Consider the following 13,330-nt stretch of genomic DNA (forward strand, 5'->3'; position numbering starts at 1 on the left):
AAATTAATGAGACGTTACTTTCCTCGAAAAGTAAAGCGGAGAATAGACTAAATCAAAGCAAAAAAAACAAAACAAAAAATCAAAAAAACTGGCCCTTTCAGGAAGAAGGAAACAAAACAAAACTGAAAGAAAACATCTTGAAATCGAACCCCTCTGAAATTCATCTTTCCCTTCTAGAGAGGCTGTGAATCTTTTTGTTTCTTTTTCTCTCTGTCGTTATATCTTCAAGTTATACGTGACAGTTTCGTAAGGATTGCATGTTTTTCCTCTGTCTTTGTTTATGTCTGAGGTTGTAGGGGGAGAGGAGAGAGGATGTTCAGGATGTCGGAACAGGGGCTCGGGGGGGTGAAAGGGGGATGGGAGGGGGAGGGGGAGCAGCAGTGCTGGGTCAGGCTCTCCAGTGTCAGTCAGTGTGTCTTCTTCTCTAGAGGTAAGGGTACTGGTTGACCTTGGTGGGGCTCAGCGGGTATCCAGTGTAGACCGTGGAGGCGGGCGAGGCGCTGATGTAGGCCTGGTGGTGGGCGAACTGGGCCTGGTACTGGCTGTGGTGGAGCGTCGGCGAGGGCAACACGCGGTGGCCCATGCTGACGGGCACCTGGTGGACGATGCTCGGCGGGTAGCTCCCGTGCTGGACCGCGTGGTGGCGCGCCGAGCCTTGCGACGCCACCAGGTGGGCCACGGTGCCGGTGGAGCCCAGGGCGGCGGGGGCCGTGTAGGTGTAGAGGTGCGGCTGGCTGGGCAGGTGCGTGGCGGCCAGGTGCGGGTGGACGTTGCCCGTGTGGGAGGGGCTGTTGTGATGGAAGGAGTACGGGGCCTGAGTGGCGATGGTGGGGGTGATGTAGGCCTGCTGGCGCCGGTGACCGCCGTTCCGCTCAGCTACCATGTGCTGCTGGGCCTGGAGGAGGAGATGATGGAGCGTTAGAGATTCATGCTTTTCACTGCAATACAATGAGGATGTTGTACTGTTCAATTATACTGCCTTAGTTTAGTTATTGTGTAGAAGTGTGGGGTAACACGTACCTAAGCAATAGTAGTAAGAAGTAGTTTAGTAAGAATCATTCATAAAGCTGAATTTAGAGAACATACCAATATTTTATTTCTGAAGTCAGAGTTATTATTATCAAGCCTGAAGAAGAGGATGTGGCTCGAAACGTTGCTTGTTGGATGTGCTAAATAAATGCACTGAAAAGGGAGCTGAAGTGTGCAGACTTTTTCCTTTTGTTTATCCTGGTAATTTGTTTTTTGAGTCCAGCACCTACTTTACTGGATGTGCGCGGCTGCTCTGTCTTTTACTTTAAGTCAGGGTTATTGAAACTTGAAGAGATACGTTTAAAGCCAAAAAACAAAAAATTGCCTGAGAACATTCAAAAATTGTTTTTGTTCATGTCAGAAGAAGGAGGATTTGATTTCAAGCATCAAGTTGCTCGGACCACCTTAAAACAAATGTGTACATCTGTTGTTGGAGTAAGTAACTTTGGCATTCTCAACAGACCAGTTTGAATGGTTGTACTGATATTTTTCATTAAAAAAAAAGGAATAAAGAGAAATAAATTAGAAATATGCATAGGAAATTTGACTTAGATGTTTAATTTTGAGTTTTTTTGGTCTCGTAAATTGACTTATGGCTTGGGTTGGTTTGTGTTTTGTTGATGTAGTACTAGTAGCAGTAGTTAAGGGCAGGCATAAATATAAATTATATTCTTATCACTATATTCAAATCAATAAGAACACATAAGAACACTGTATATTTTTTGCTTATGTTTGGCCGAAAGGCTGTTATGACCAAATGGGTAGGAGATGAACCTCCTTCAATACATCTGTGGAAGTCTTTGATATCAGACTATATTTCTCTGGAAAGACTAAGATTTCGTATTAACGGTCAGAATGAATGAATGAAAGTGTTAAAATACCTGGGAATTCAGAGTGCAACTGCCTGAAATGTAAGACCTAACAAGGACCTTTGAGATCATTGCTGTGGAGTATATTCTGGATTTGCATACTGTATCTATAATCTGTATGCATTGAACTGAACTGTTATAATTTTGGAAATGTTCAATAAAAAGAATTTTCAAAAAAAAAAAAGTGAAAAGAACCATAAACCAACCATAAAAAGAAAGAAAGAAAGAAAGAAAGAAAGAAAGAAAGAAAGAAAGAAAGAAAGAAAGAAAGAAAGAAAGAAAGAAAGAAGGCAAATACATCTCTCTGTACCTGGCTGAGATTGAGAGGCTGCTGCTGGAGGGGGTGCGGCCCTGAGCGCTGCTGTCGATAGGACCCGCCTCCGGTCACGCCCCCTGGTACATGATTATTGCCAGACAGAACGCCGTTGGAGGATTTGAACTTGTACACTGAATTCTGATGGTTCATTGCATCTGCACAGGTGAAGAGGATAACAAGTTTAGTTCAAACTTCATCTCACCCAACAACAGAAAAGTTATTGTTATCTTATACATGAGACTCCATTTACCTGGCATCAGGCGCTCGCACTCATTCGGTGCCTCACTGTTTTGGGTTTTGAGGGGGGGGATAATGATGGTGCGGGGGTTTCCGTTGTTGTAGTTGTCCAGTATGGTGGTCTTTGTGTCGTAGCTGTTGTTGTTGGGGGGTCTGGACTCTACGGTGTAGGGGCTGTTGTTGCTGGAACAGTCGGAGTCGGGTGAATCATGGACCGTCACACAGCTGATGACGTTCTTCCTCTGCTTTGAAGACGAGCTGGAGGGAACAAGAGGAAGTTAATGAGATAAAACATTAAATCATTTTACTATGGTTCATTTTATTTATCTATTTTATCATATCTATAATTATCTCTACATTCTTTGATCATAGATGCAGCAAAGTATTGACGCCGTAAAATACATTATTCCACTGCCAAACCATATATCTGCTTTATTTTCTTTCTGTCACAAACACTTGCTTTGTGCTTCGACATTGCATATCGCACCAGTTTCAGTTCATCACTTTTATAGTTTTATCTGCGGTGATAAAACAGATTTGATCAGCTGTCACAAAACACATAACACGCAACAGATTACTCACTGGCCTTGAGTCGCCTAGATAACATTAAGCCACTTTGGATCAAATCACGTTTTATCATCACATGGTCAACAGTTTATAGACCCACTGAAAACGCCTATAGTATAGTGTACTGTACGTTATACAATAGTCTGAAACCCACACTGAGATCACAGAGCAAATAAAATAACAAAGAGTTGGCTTCTTAGTTTTTGCGTATCGTTAATGGTGGGAACATATTTCTATCCTGCTAAGTGAAAACAGATGCTTACTATGTTTTTGAACAGACTCTCATTGCCTTTATCTTGGCTGATCTGAAGTCTGCAGCCCCTTTGTGTTTGTTGTGTTTATTGTGGAAATTCATATTGCAGAGAAAAAGCCTGAGAATCTCCTACATCAGCGATTCACAGCGAGACGACACGCACCGCAAAGATAAACAAACTTTTTCCTCTGGTCTGCATTAGAAGAAGAAGAACCGCGTTAACATTAACATTAAGACAGGAAGGAACTGACCTGTTGTTCTGCTTGTGGTCGTCCTCCTCGTCCGTGTCGCTGCTGATGGTGATGATGCTGACCGCGGGGCTGGGCGTGTCGGGGATGATGATGGTCTGTCTGGGGACGTGGTGCTGATGCTGATGGTCGCGGGTGGTGCTGGAAGCCTGCTCCGCTTCGCCGCCGCCGCCGCCGCCGCCGGCCCCCCACCCGCCGCCGCCGCTGCCCCCGCCGCACGACGGCTGCGGGGGCGGACAGTTGGAGGCCGAGCTGTTCTGCAGCACAGCGCACCGTGGGGGCGTGTTCTCCTTCACCCTCTTGGAGCGCTGCGGGGACAGCACCGCCTGGGAGGATGACACCTCGTAGGCCGACATGTTCCTGAGAAGAAAAAAAAGACGAGGAATGGGGGGTGAGTGTCCTCCAGAAGGCGATAAACACCGATCAAAGACCTCAGAATCACGAAACCGTGACACCATCGGGATCTTATTGTGATGAGCTTTAACTGCCGGGATGATAGATTACACAGCGTCTAGAGCAGGGGGGTCCAATCCGGCCCGCAGTATGAATTTGCCAAGTGTGATAGATAAATTGCATAGAAGACAGAAGAGACATAATATTGTTGAAATTGCACATATTTTTCTCAAATATTTTCAGTTTGTTCATGATGTTTTGTAAAAAGATAGTTCATTAACTGTAAACATCTTCATAAGTGAATTGAATTGGATAAACTTTATTCATCCTGAAGGAAATTCTTGATGCCAGCAGCCCATGTATAAAATTATTCCAAACAACACGACAATAAATAGACAGAATAAATAGATAAACAGACAGACAGTACCTTTAAAATATATCTAAAAATGCTGCTAATACTGATACTGATTACTAAAAATGTGCTGTATAATGTACTTGTACTAAAACAAAAGGAAAAATGTAGTTTACTTTAGTGTTATTTATAGGTTATTATGTTGTTATTTTACTGGTCCGGCCCACTTGAGATCAAATTGTGCTGAATGTGGCACCCTGAACTAAAATGAGTTTGACACTCCTGGTCTAGAGTGACCTGAGTGTTCATAAAGAGTTACCTGGCAGACATCTGGTGCTGTTTGTTCTTTTTGGAAGAGGAGCTGTTATTGGTTGAGTGCTGCCTCATAACATGTGCCACTCCCACATTGAGCGTCTGGTTCGACGGGAGCGTGACGTGGCCAGCCAACAGGGCTGGCTGCTGCATGATGGGATTATAATGGTTGCCATGAGGGTGGGAATTCCTGTAACACAGCATAGAGTTTTAAATTAGCACAACGACCTGAAACCTGTAAAAGCGAGGCACAGATGAGACTAGACAATACTTATATCAGGATGATCAAAATGTAGCACTGATAGGGGGATCGGGGTTTCTACAGAAGCCAGCAGGTGGCAGCAGCTAACTTATCTGAGGGAGACGGAACGAGAGGCGAGGGAGAGAGCAAAGAGGGAGGGCAGAGGAGCTGACACCAGCAGCTGTGGAGCGATAGCTCTGCAGAGGAAGTGCGACACTTTCCCAATCGTCTCTCAGAGGACAACAGAGCTGCCACTGGCCAGGAGAGGGAGGGAGAGATGGCGAGGGTGGTGTCTGGTCACAGATGGACAGCTCTGAATGAATCCCGAGCATACGTGGCCCTCGCAAACCCCCCTCCACACATACATATACCTGCATGCATCCACTTTATCTCCCTGCAAATTGCCCCTTCCCCATTTATCCATCTATTTATTAAGCCATCGAGCTGACAGGCTATACTTGACACGACGTCTCTACACGTACATATATCCAGTCTCCCTGTGGTAAATCTGCTCTTATAAAAGCACTACTGTTCACATGGGGAATGTGATTCACTGAAGATAAAGGACAAGCTGTCAGAAAGGTGCAGACTCCCCGGTCGATCGGTCCTATGCCATACCATCTTCCTATAGCACATTTTGACCTATAAAGGCCATAAAACCACCGCTGGCCTTGGTGAAATCCATTTATCTGAGTTGAAGTTCAGACTTACCGCTGGTGTTATGTGTATAAATTTGATTTCACAAAGTGCTTTGATTCGGTAGCTTTAAAAGGACACGTGTCAACCTATTGGAATTATTTATCCAGCTAAATCTCTTGCCTGGAGTAACGTGAGCTCAAAGCATGTAGGCCACAGCATTCAGGGAGACACGCTCATAAATCAGTTAAGGTTAAAAAAGGCCAGGAGCAGTTAAAAAAAAAAAGTAAGAGAAAGCGGCGTTGTTCACCTCCAGTTGGCGAGAGGCTGCGTGCCGCTCATGGAGTCGGGGATGACAGTGGCATGCTGGACTGAGGTGTGGGTGAGCTGCTGCCAGGCCGGAGGCAGCAGGATCTGCTGGGTGCCGCTGGGCCAGGCCTGCTGAGGTAGGAGAAAAACAAAAAGAGACAGAGAGAGAAAGGAGTCAGTTGTCATGTCGTAGAATTTAATTAATTTCTTTTTATTAGCAAGCTCACCGTGGGACTGCAAATTTACCCATGACATTCGACACATTATAAATGCATAAACAAATGAAACTCATTGAGCATTGGATGATTAGTTTGAAGCTGTTGTGATAAATGGCGGCATCTTTTACAAAAGTGCATCACAACAGCTGTTTTCCAGGAGCTACTGGGCATTGCAGAACGAACTCCACCATGCAGCGTCAAGGAGACATCCACTGACAAAAGAGATAAGACCAGGACTTAATAAAGATGTAGAGCAGCTCCTTCCCTTTGTGTGCGTGTGTATGAGTGACTGAGCCTGCATGTGTGTGTGTGTGTGTGTGTGTCTGTGGGCTACTGTGATTATGTTTTTGACTCGAGTCGAATCAACCTATGTTTTAATTAAATTCATAGATCTATTCAAGCTGCTGTAAAAGAGGCTACTTTGTATTTCTGATGCAGTAGGAGTATCAGGGATAATATGCCCGGAGATATGTGCCAAGATGAGTGTGCGTACATGCATGCCTGAGCGTGTTGGTGTGTGTTAACTGTGTGTATGTGTGTGTGTGTGTGTGTGTTAGTGTGTGCGTGTAACCCTAATAGTTTAATGCAGTTCTATTGATTAGCACTTTAATGTCAGGGCTAATGAATTGTTCCTTTAATACCATTTGCACATCTATTTACAACAGCATCAGTATGTGCTGCAGCATGCACATGTTTAAATAGAGGAAGAGACAGAGAGAGAGAGAGGGAGAGGGAGGAGAGGAGGAGAGGAGAGGAGAGGAAAAGAGGAGAGGAGAACCATACAAAATGCAAAGCCGGTAATCTGCGCCTATAGCATGGTAACTTTCTACCTCATGTTTTATCTTTATCGTTATCTTCACCTTTATCTTTCCTTTCATACATTTTGCTTTGCTCTGTCTGTTCCCATTATACTCCGACACAAAGTGGCTGCTCTGCTCCGTAGTCTGGCTGCAGGCATGTGGACGCTGAATTGTTTTTGTCTGAGGTAGGCTGCAAAGTCTGAGCCGACCAGCCTGTCTGTGGCTGAAGTGCCGCTTAGGGTCGGTGGGTGGGTGGGTGGGTGGGTTGGTTGTGTGTGTGTGTGTGTGTGTGTGGGTTACATGGGTGATCTGCAGGCCAGTAGAGCTGCCTCGCTCGATGACTGACATCTCTAATGGAACATTCTGGAGCTCCGAGATGGTCTTTACATCTAAGACCACATCCAAGGCCTTTTATCATCATGCCATTAAGAGACACTAATACATCCATCCATCTCCTGCTCCTCCTCCTCCTCCTCCTCCTCCTGCTCGCTCTATCTCCATTCCTGGCACTCTACATGCCTCTCTCACTAGGCGTCTGCGTTGTGTAACCAGCCTGTCTGCCCTGAAATGGTAACCCAGTTAAGAAGCCCTTTTTCTTTCTTCTACCGAGCCCCTACCATCACTATCAGCGGCCCCAACCGCCTCCCACCTCGACCTACACTCCCCGGGTGAAAACCCCTTTGTCACCTCAGGGCTTTGAAAGCCCCAGCTCTCACTGCCCAATTGTTTCCACATTTTCTGCATTCCTGCTCCAGATAAAGGTCCTGCTGGTTTCTCTGCCGCCCTGCTTGGAGCCTCCTTCACTCTCTTACCCCCCCCCTCTCCATCTCCACCTCCACCTTCTCTGCACACCCAAGGAGCTTGCAGGAGGGGGTGAACTTGCATGGGTCCATGATGGGCGAAGGGTGCACACTGCAAAAACTCAAAATCTTACCAAGAATATTTGTCTTATTTCTAGTCAAAATGTCATTTCTGGTCAAAACAAATCAAATTCTACTCAAAATAAGACTCGTCACATACAAATTAGCTTGTTTTTAGACACTTTTTTTTTACTTCTTTCAAGCATATTTTCACTTGAAATAAGTTGAAAAATCTGATAGTGGAGCAAGTTTTTCTTTCTTATTACAAGCACAAAAAACTAGCTTTCACTGGCAGATTTTCCTACTTATTTCAAGTGAAAATGATCTAAAAACAAGTTATTTTAAGTGGAAAGAGATTAGTTTTGACTAGAAATTATACATTTTGACAAGAAATAAGACAAATATTATTGGAAAGATTTTGATTTTTTGCAGTGCAGGGTGCAGAATGGAGAGGTGGAGGTGAAGGTGGGGGGTTACAGTACAGTGAGCAGTGGGTGGGTGAGGACACAGGTGGAGCTGTGGAGGAGATTGCAAACCAAGAGGCTCAGACAAGCCTGCGAGACCTCCCACAGTAACCGAATAAACATGGCGCAGCACACACATGCACACACACACACACACAATAACACACACCACCCAGTTATTAGGTGTGCTGCTCGCTGGCCTATATAAACCATCTGCTAACGTTAACTATTGCCTCTCTTTGTTTAACATGTGTGCAGGCTGGGGTTACAGTGAACACCTGCAGAGCACGGTGGCAACGTGTGAGCTCCATTTGATGTATCAATTAATGCAATTTGTGAGTTTTTTTATTTATTTTTTTAGGCATTTTAATTTTTTCCTTTTTTTTCTCCTTTTATTAAGCCATCAGATCCATGAATCTGGTGATGGGAGGTTTCTGGTCATGCAGAGCCTCATCCAAGCTTCCCCTGACCTTCCAGGCTCCTCTGAGGCCTGTAATTTGGAGCGCCTGACTTGGAACCAGCCCTAGAGCTAATCACCATTTGGTATCTGACAGATTAACCCGCCATAGAAAATACAGGCATGCTCACACACTCACACACACATACACACACACATACACACACAGTGCTAGCTGCCTGCCTGCCTACTGCATGATTAACTGGAGATAAGGGAGCGCTTCAAACTCCCTGGATTCTCAGGGATATTTAAAGCCTTCATGGAAATTTCCATAGGGAAGGAGGTGGTGTGGCAATGGAAGTGGTCTACTACAGCATGTGTGTGTGAGTGTGTGTGTGTGTGTGCGTGCGTGTGTGCAGGAAGAGTGATGCACAGTCACTCTCTGTTACTTCCAACAACTGTATATTAGCAGCTAAAGCTCCGGCTCCGCTGCACAGGCTCCAGTGAAGGCCTTCTCTGTGTGAAAGGCTGCTGCCTTTGTGTGCATCGGACCGTGGCGGCCTCAGCCTCCAGGAGAGCAGGGCAGCGGAGAGAGAGCGAGAGCGAGAGCGAGGAGGAGAGAGAGAGCGAGAGAAAGAGAAAGAGAGGCAGGGAGCAATACACAGAAGAGCGCTTGGGAAAAAAACAGCTGCCAGCAGGAGCAGGGTCACGAACATTGAGTGATTTCCAGCCTCCATCGATAGATACTATTCTTAGTGAAGGCTTATGAAAAGAAGGATGCAGAGAGCTTTGTTTGAATGCGAGCAGCTCCAAGTCTCACAGGCACCGTTATTGTTAGGGCCCACAAAAGTCTATTAGTTTTCTCTCTGTGATAACCTGCTCGACTTCCTACCTGTGTAAGCAGGCCAGGTTGGATCTGCAGAGGCTGGGCACCAGGGGCCTGCGTCACTATGGGAACAGCATTCTCCATCCGCACAGAGTAACTGGTGTGCTTGGAAGGGGACGCCTGCAGCCCTGTGCACAAATAAAGCGCGCACACACACACACACACATAGACAATGTCAACAAATAAGTGCAAGTAATACTTCCCACATCTGTCACTTATAAACAACATCATTCTATCCGCTAAAATAAAGAGCGAGGGATCAGGACTACGGGTTACACGTGCAAAGTGATTTATCTGCATTCAACAGATGTCAAAGCCCTTCTGCTATGTGCAAATATAGCAGAGAAACAAAAACAGTAGTCATGGCAATAGTATAAAAACAGAGACTAATAACGGATTCTTTTTTTTCTTCTATCAGCCATTCCACAGTAAGAATAAACAAACAAATAAAACAATGGCCGTCCTCCCAGTGCAAACACAGAGGAGACAAAAGGGGCATGAGTAAGCATTACACAAAGATATTACATTTCCTTTCAAATGACAAATTGCCTTATTAAGTTATCGTTGAATCATCATTTGTATAATGCGATTGACGCTGCCAGTGTGGTGCGAGATTAAAACTGCAACACCAAAAAGCTAACAGCAAAAAAAAAAGGGACAAAGAGACAAACGAAGAACTGAATACAGCTCTGTATTATGGTACCAGACAAATGCTTAAAGCAAATTCTAGTCTGAAGGTTGAATTGCTCTACTGTGGTTTTTATTGTATCACGATCTTTTCTATTCCAGGTTATCATAGCTGAGATCTGTTTTGCACAATTCCCCACACATCTCTCTCCTACCCATCCGTTGCAAATGCTTACTGACAGCTCAGAGTAGACCCCCCCTTACCTTGGAAGCCAGGTGGGCAAACGATGAGAGCCTGCTGGAAAGGGTCGGGTCGGGCAGCGCAGAGCTGAGGAGCCCCCGGCTGCAGGGGCATGCTCCTCTGGGCCACGGCTGCCATGGAGGCAGCTGAGGGCTGGTAGAGTGCAGATTGGTAGTTTAGTATGGAGACATCGGGACTTGCAAAGGAAAGGGTGGCATTGTTGGTGGTGGAGGAGGGAGCCAGGTTGGTGGCCTAAAGGAATGATGGGACCAAAATAAAAATCATGAGAGTGGGAGGCTCTGATGGGAGGGACAGGGAAGTGGAAGTGCTCCGAGGTGGAAGAAGAGCACACATGGCGAAAATAAAAAATAAAAAAACAAGAAAGGTAAAAGATGCAACAAAAAAAACAACCACCGATCAAGAGATGGCGGCGGCATCCATCATTGATGAAAGCCGATGGAGGAATGAGGAAATTGGACAACTGATTTCAACGTGTCTAGTTAAAATATGCGCATTGTTGATTTGATTAATTAGAGGAGGGGGAGAAAGAATGAGAGGAGAGATGCAATCAATGCTGTAATTCCTAGAATAATTAACTATCAATGAGCAAAATGCCACAAGAGCAAAGAGCCGAGATTTTCATCCTTTTACAGTGTTTACTGACCTCATGTCTTTAGTAACACAGTAATGCACTGCTGGACAGGAAATGTATATGTCCATACTGATAATACGCTGCACATGAATCGATATTTTATATGTCTTGGGGCACTATCTCGAAACAATTAGCCACACAGCAGCGCAGGCATTTCCCCTTATTATTGCATTTAAATGAGCATAAAGCCATAAGGAGAATGCATTATAATATCATGTAAATGGTACAGAATAACGACTTGATTTAATGAGCTGCAGCAAAATTTGACATCCCATGTCACAGCTTCACTATCTAGCCTTCAAATCAATACGCCTGACAGGAGTAATATTTCACAGCCACCAGTCATTCTGTAATTATGTAAGCTCAGGTCACTCCGGCTTGTCTTGACCATTAATAAGACATGTGGAATAACTAAAACCGCCGAGGGGAAAACATCCCGGAGACAAACAAATGCTTTTAAGAGACACGGCTCAGCTTGTAAGAAGAAGTATTTGCTCCACAAGACATTGTCTAATTTTAGCCCTTTCATTACGCATACATAGGGGTGGAGGGAAATACAGAGACAGCGCTTTCATTTTTCATTTGCTCTCTTTAGCGTGTTCAATGAACACCAGGGGAGGGAACATAATCAATACGGCACTGTGGCATTCATCATAAACAAGCACGGGAGCAACAAAATACAAGCCAAAGATGCATTCCAGTCTTGCAAATGAATCGAACTGAATAAATCACTAACTTAAGTCTGTCTATATGCCCTGAGAGCCAGGCGTAAAAAAGACAAGCCGAGGGAATGTTAATCCATTTAAATCACAGCAAGATAGGGTTTTTTTTTTTTTTTTTTTTGTCGCATGCTACACAGTGTGAGCTGGCTCGATATAGTTGGTGATAAAGAACTCTGTTTACTAAAGAATGGGGAGGGGGTGGGAGAGAGAGCGAAAGCAGGAGTTGTAACTAAGCACAATCTGGAAAACCTTGCAACCCCGCAACGCTTCTGTGATTCCGGCGGTAGCCCAAAAGTCAGCAGTTTCGATTCACATGCCGTAAGGAGAACGAAAAGCGGTGGTAAAAAAAAAAAAAAAAAAAGCACCACGAGGCTCAAGTCAACCCAGAGAAAACGGAGAGGAAAGAGGAGAAGACAGAGGAGAGGAGGAGGACAGGAGGGAGAGGAGGGGGAAACGAGAGGAAGCCTGGTAAAGGGATTCTTAAGGCCTGAAAGCCCCAGAATGCAAGGCAAGCAGGAAGTAAGGGCTTGTCATGTGTGTAATCAGCACTTTGTGACAATCCCACAGGACCCGGGGCACAGGCAGAAACGCAGGCAGACAGATATACATGCACCAAGGCAGAAAGGCAGGACAGTAGGCATGGAAACGTGAAGACAGACAAGAGAGGAGGGGCGGATGGGGAATAAAACAAAACAAAGAGACATAGAGCTGCTCAGTGATGTTCAACCACTGATATTTAACTTTAGCTGTGTTGGCAAATGCACCGCTCTTATTTTTTTTTCTTAATGAACTTGGGCTCGGCTTTAATTATCCATCTTGACACGCTCTATTGTATTTTTGGTGAGAATACTATTATTTTGAAGGTCACGTCTTTTATTATATTCTGAACTTGTAGTTTCAGCTGCATTTTCCCCTTTAATCATCAACTATGATAACTTTACTGGAGCCCACTGTGAAAGCGCAGTAAACCATAGCTAAACTCATTTCCATACTCGCATCTGACAGCGGTTGATCGGTGGTTGATGATGGATGAATACAGTAGATGGATGTTTATTCTTTTACACTGCAAAAACTCAGAACCTTACCAAGAATATTTGTCTTATTTCTAGTCAAAATGTCATTTCTAGTCAAAACAAATCAAACTATACTTAAAATAAAACTCATCACATTAAAAATTAGCTTGTTTTGGACACTTTTTACGTCTTTTAAGCATATTTTCACTTAAAATAAGTAGAAAAATCTGATAGTGGAGCAAGTTTTTCTTTCTTATTACAAGCACAAAAAACTTAAAATTAAAATAATCTAAAAACAAGTTAATTTTTAGGTGGAAAGAGATTAGTTTTGACTAGAAATGAGACATTTTGACAAGAAATAAGACAAATATTCTTGGAAATATTTTTTGAGTTTTTGCAGTGTAGTTTTTTTTTGTATGTTTGTTTGTTTCGTACCTGGCTGTGCACAGTGTTGAGCTGGTTGTTGAAGGTCATGGTGAGGTTGGTGGAGGTGGTGGGGGCCACGTGGGTGATAAAGGGCGTCTTGCTCTGGTTGACCGTGTCGTACATGTTGACACGCCGCTTGCAGATCTCCATGTTTTGGAAGCACGACTTCACGCTGTGACAGAGAGACAGAGAGTGGGAGAGGAGGGGGGGATGAGATGAGATGAGAGACGTTACTTCTGCTGCTGCTTAAAATGATCATTAA

At 44.5% G+C, this 13,330-nt stretch overlaps 1 protein-coding gene across 1 annotated transcript in view; it reads right to left on the minus strand.

The window, feature by feature from the left end:
* Positions 1-388: 388 nt before the first annotated feature.
* hipk2 (homeodomain interacting protein kinase 2) overlaps positions 389-13,330 on the minus strand; it is a 75,899-nt gene continuing 62,957 nt past the window's right edge. Inside the window, exons 7-15 of the mRNA XM_083973624.1 lie at positions 13,078-13,240; positions 10,279-10,507; positions 9,394-9,515; positions 5,764-5,894; positions 4,584-4,766; positions 3,523-3,879; positions 2,465-2,709; positions 2,209-2,369; positions 389-895 (exon numbers count right to left, since the gene is read on the minus strand). Coding sequence (XP_083829750.1) covers positions 425-895; positions 2,209-2,369; positions 2,465-2,709; positions 3,523-3,879; positions 4,584-4,766; positions 5,764-5,894; positions 9,394-9,515; positions 10,279-10,507; positions 13,078-13,240 — 2,062 coding nt within the window. The 3' untranslated portion in view covers positions 389-424. The remainder of the gene's footprint in view (positions 896-2,208; positions 2,370-2,464; positions 2,710-3,522; positions 3,880-4,583; positions 4,767-5,763; positions 5,895-9,393; positions 9,516-10,278; positions 10,508-13,077; positions 13,241-13,330) is intronic.

Source organism: Trachurus trachurus, assembly GCF_905171665.1.
Source record: "Trachurus trachurus genome assembly, chromosome: 6".
Classification (NCBI taxonomy): Eukaryota; Metazoa; Chordata; class Actinopteri; order Carangiformes; family Carangidae; genus Trachurus; species Trachurus trachurus.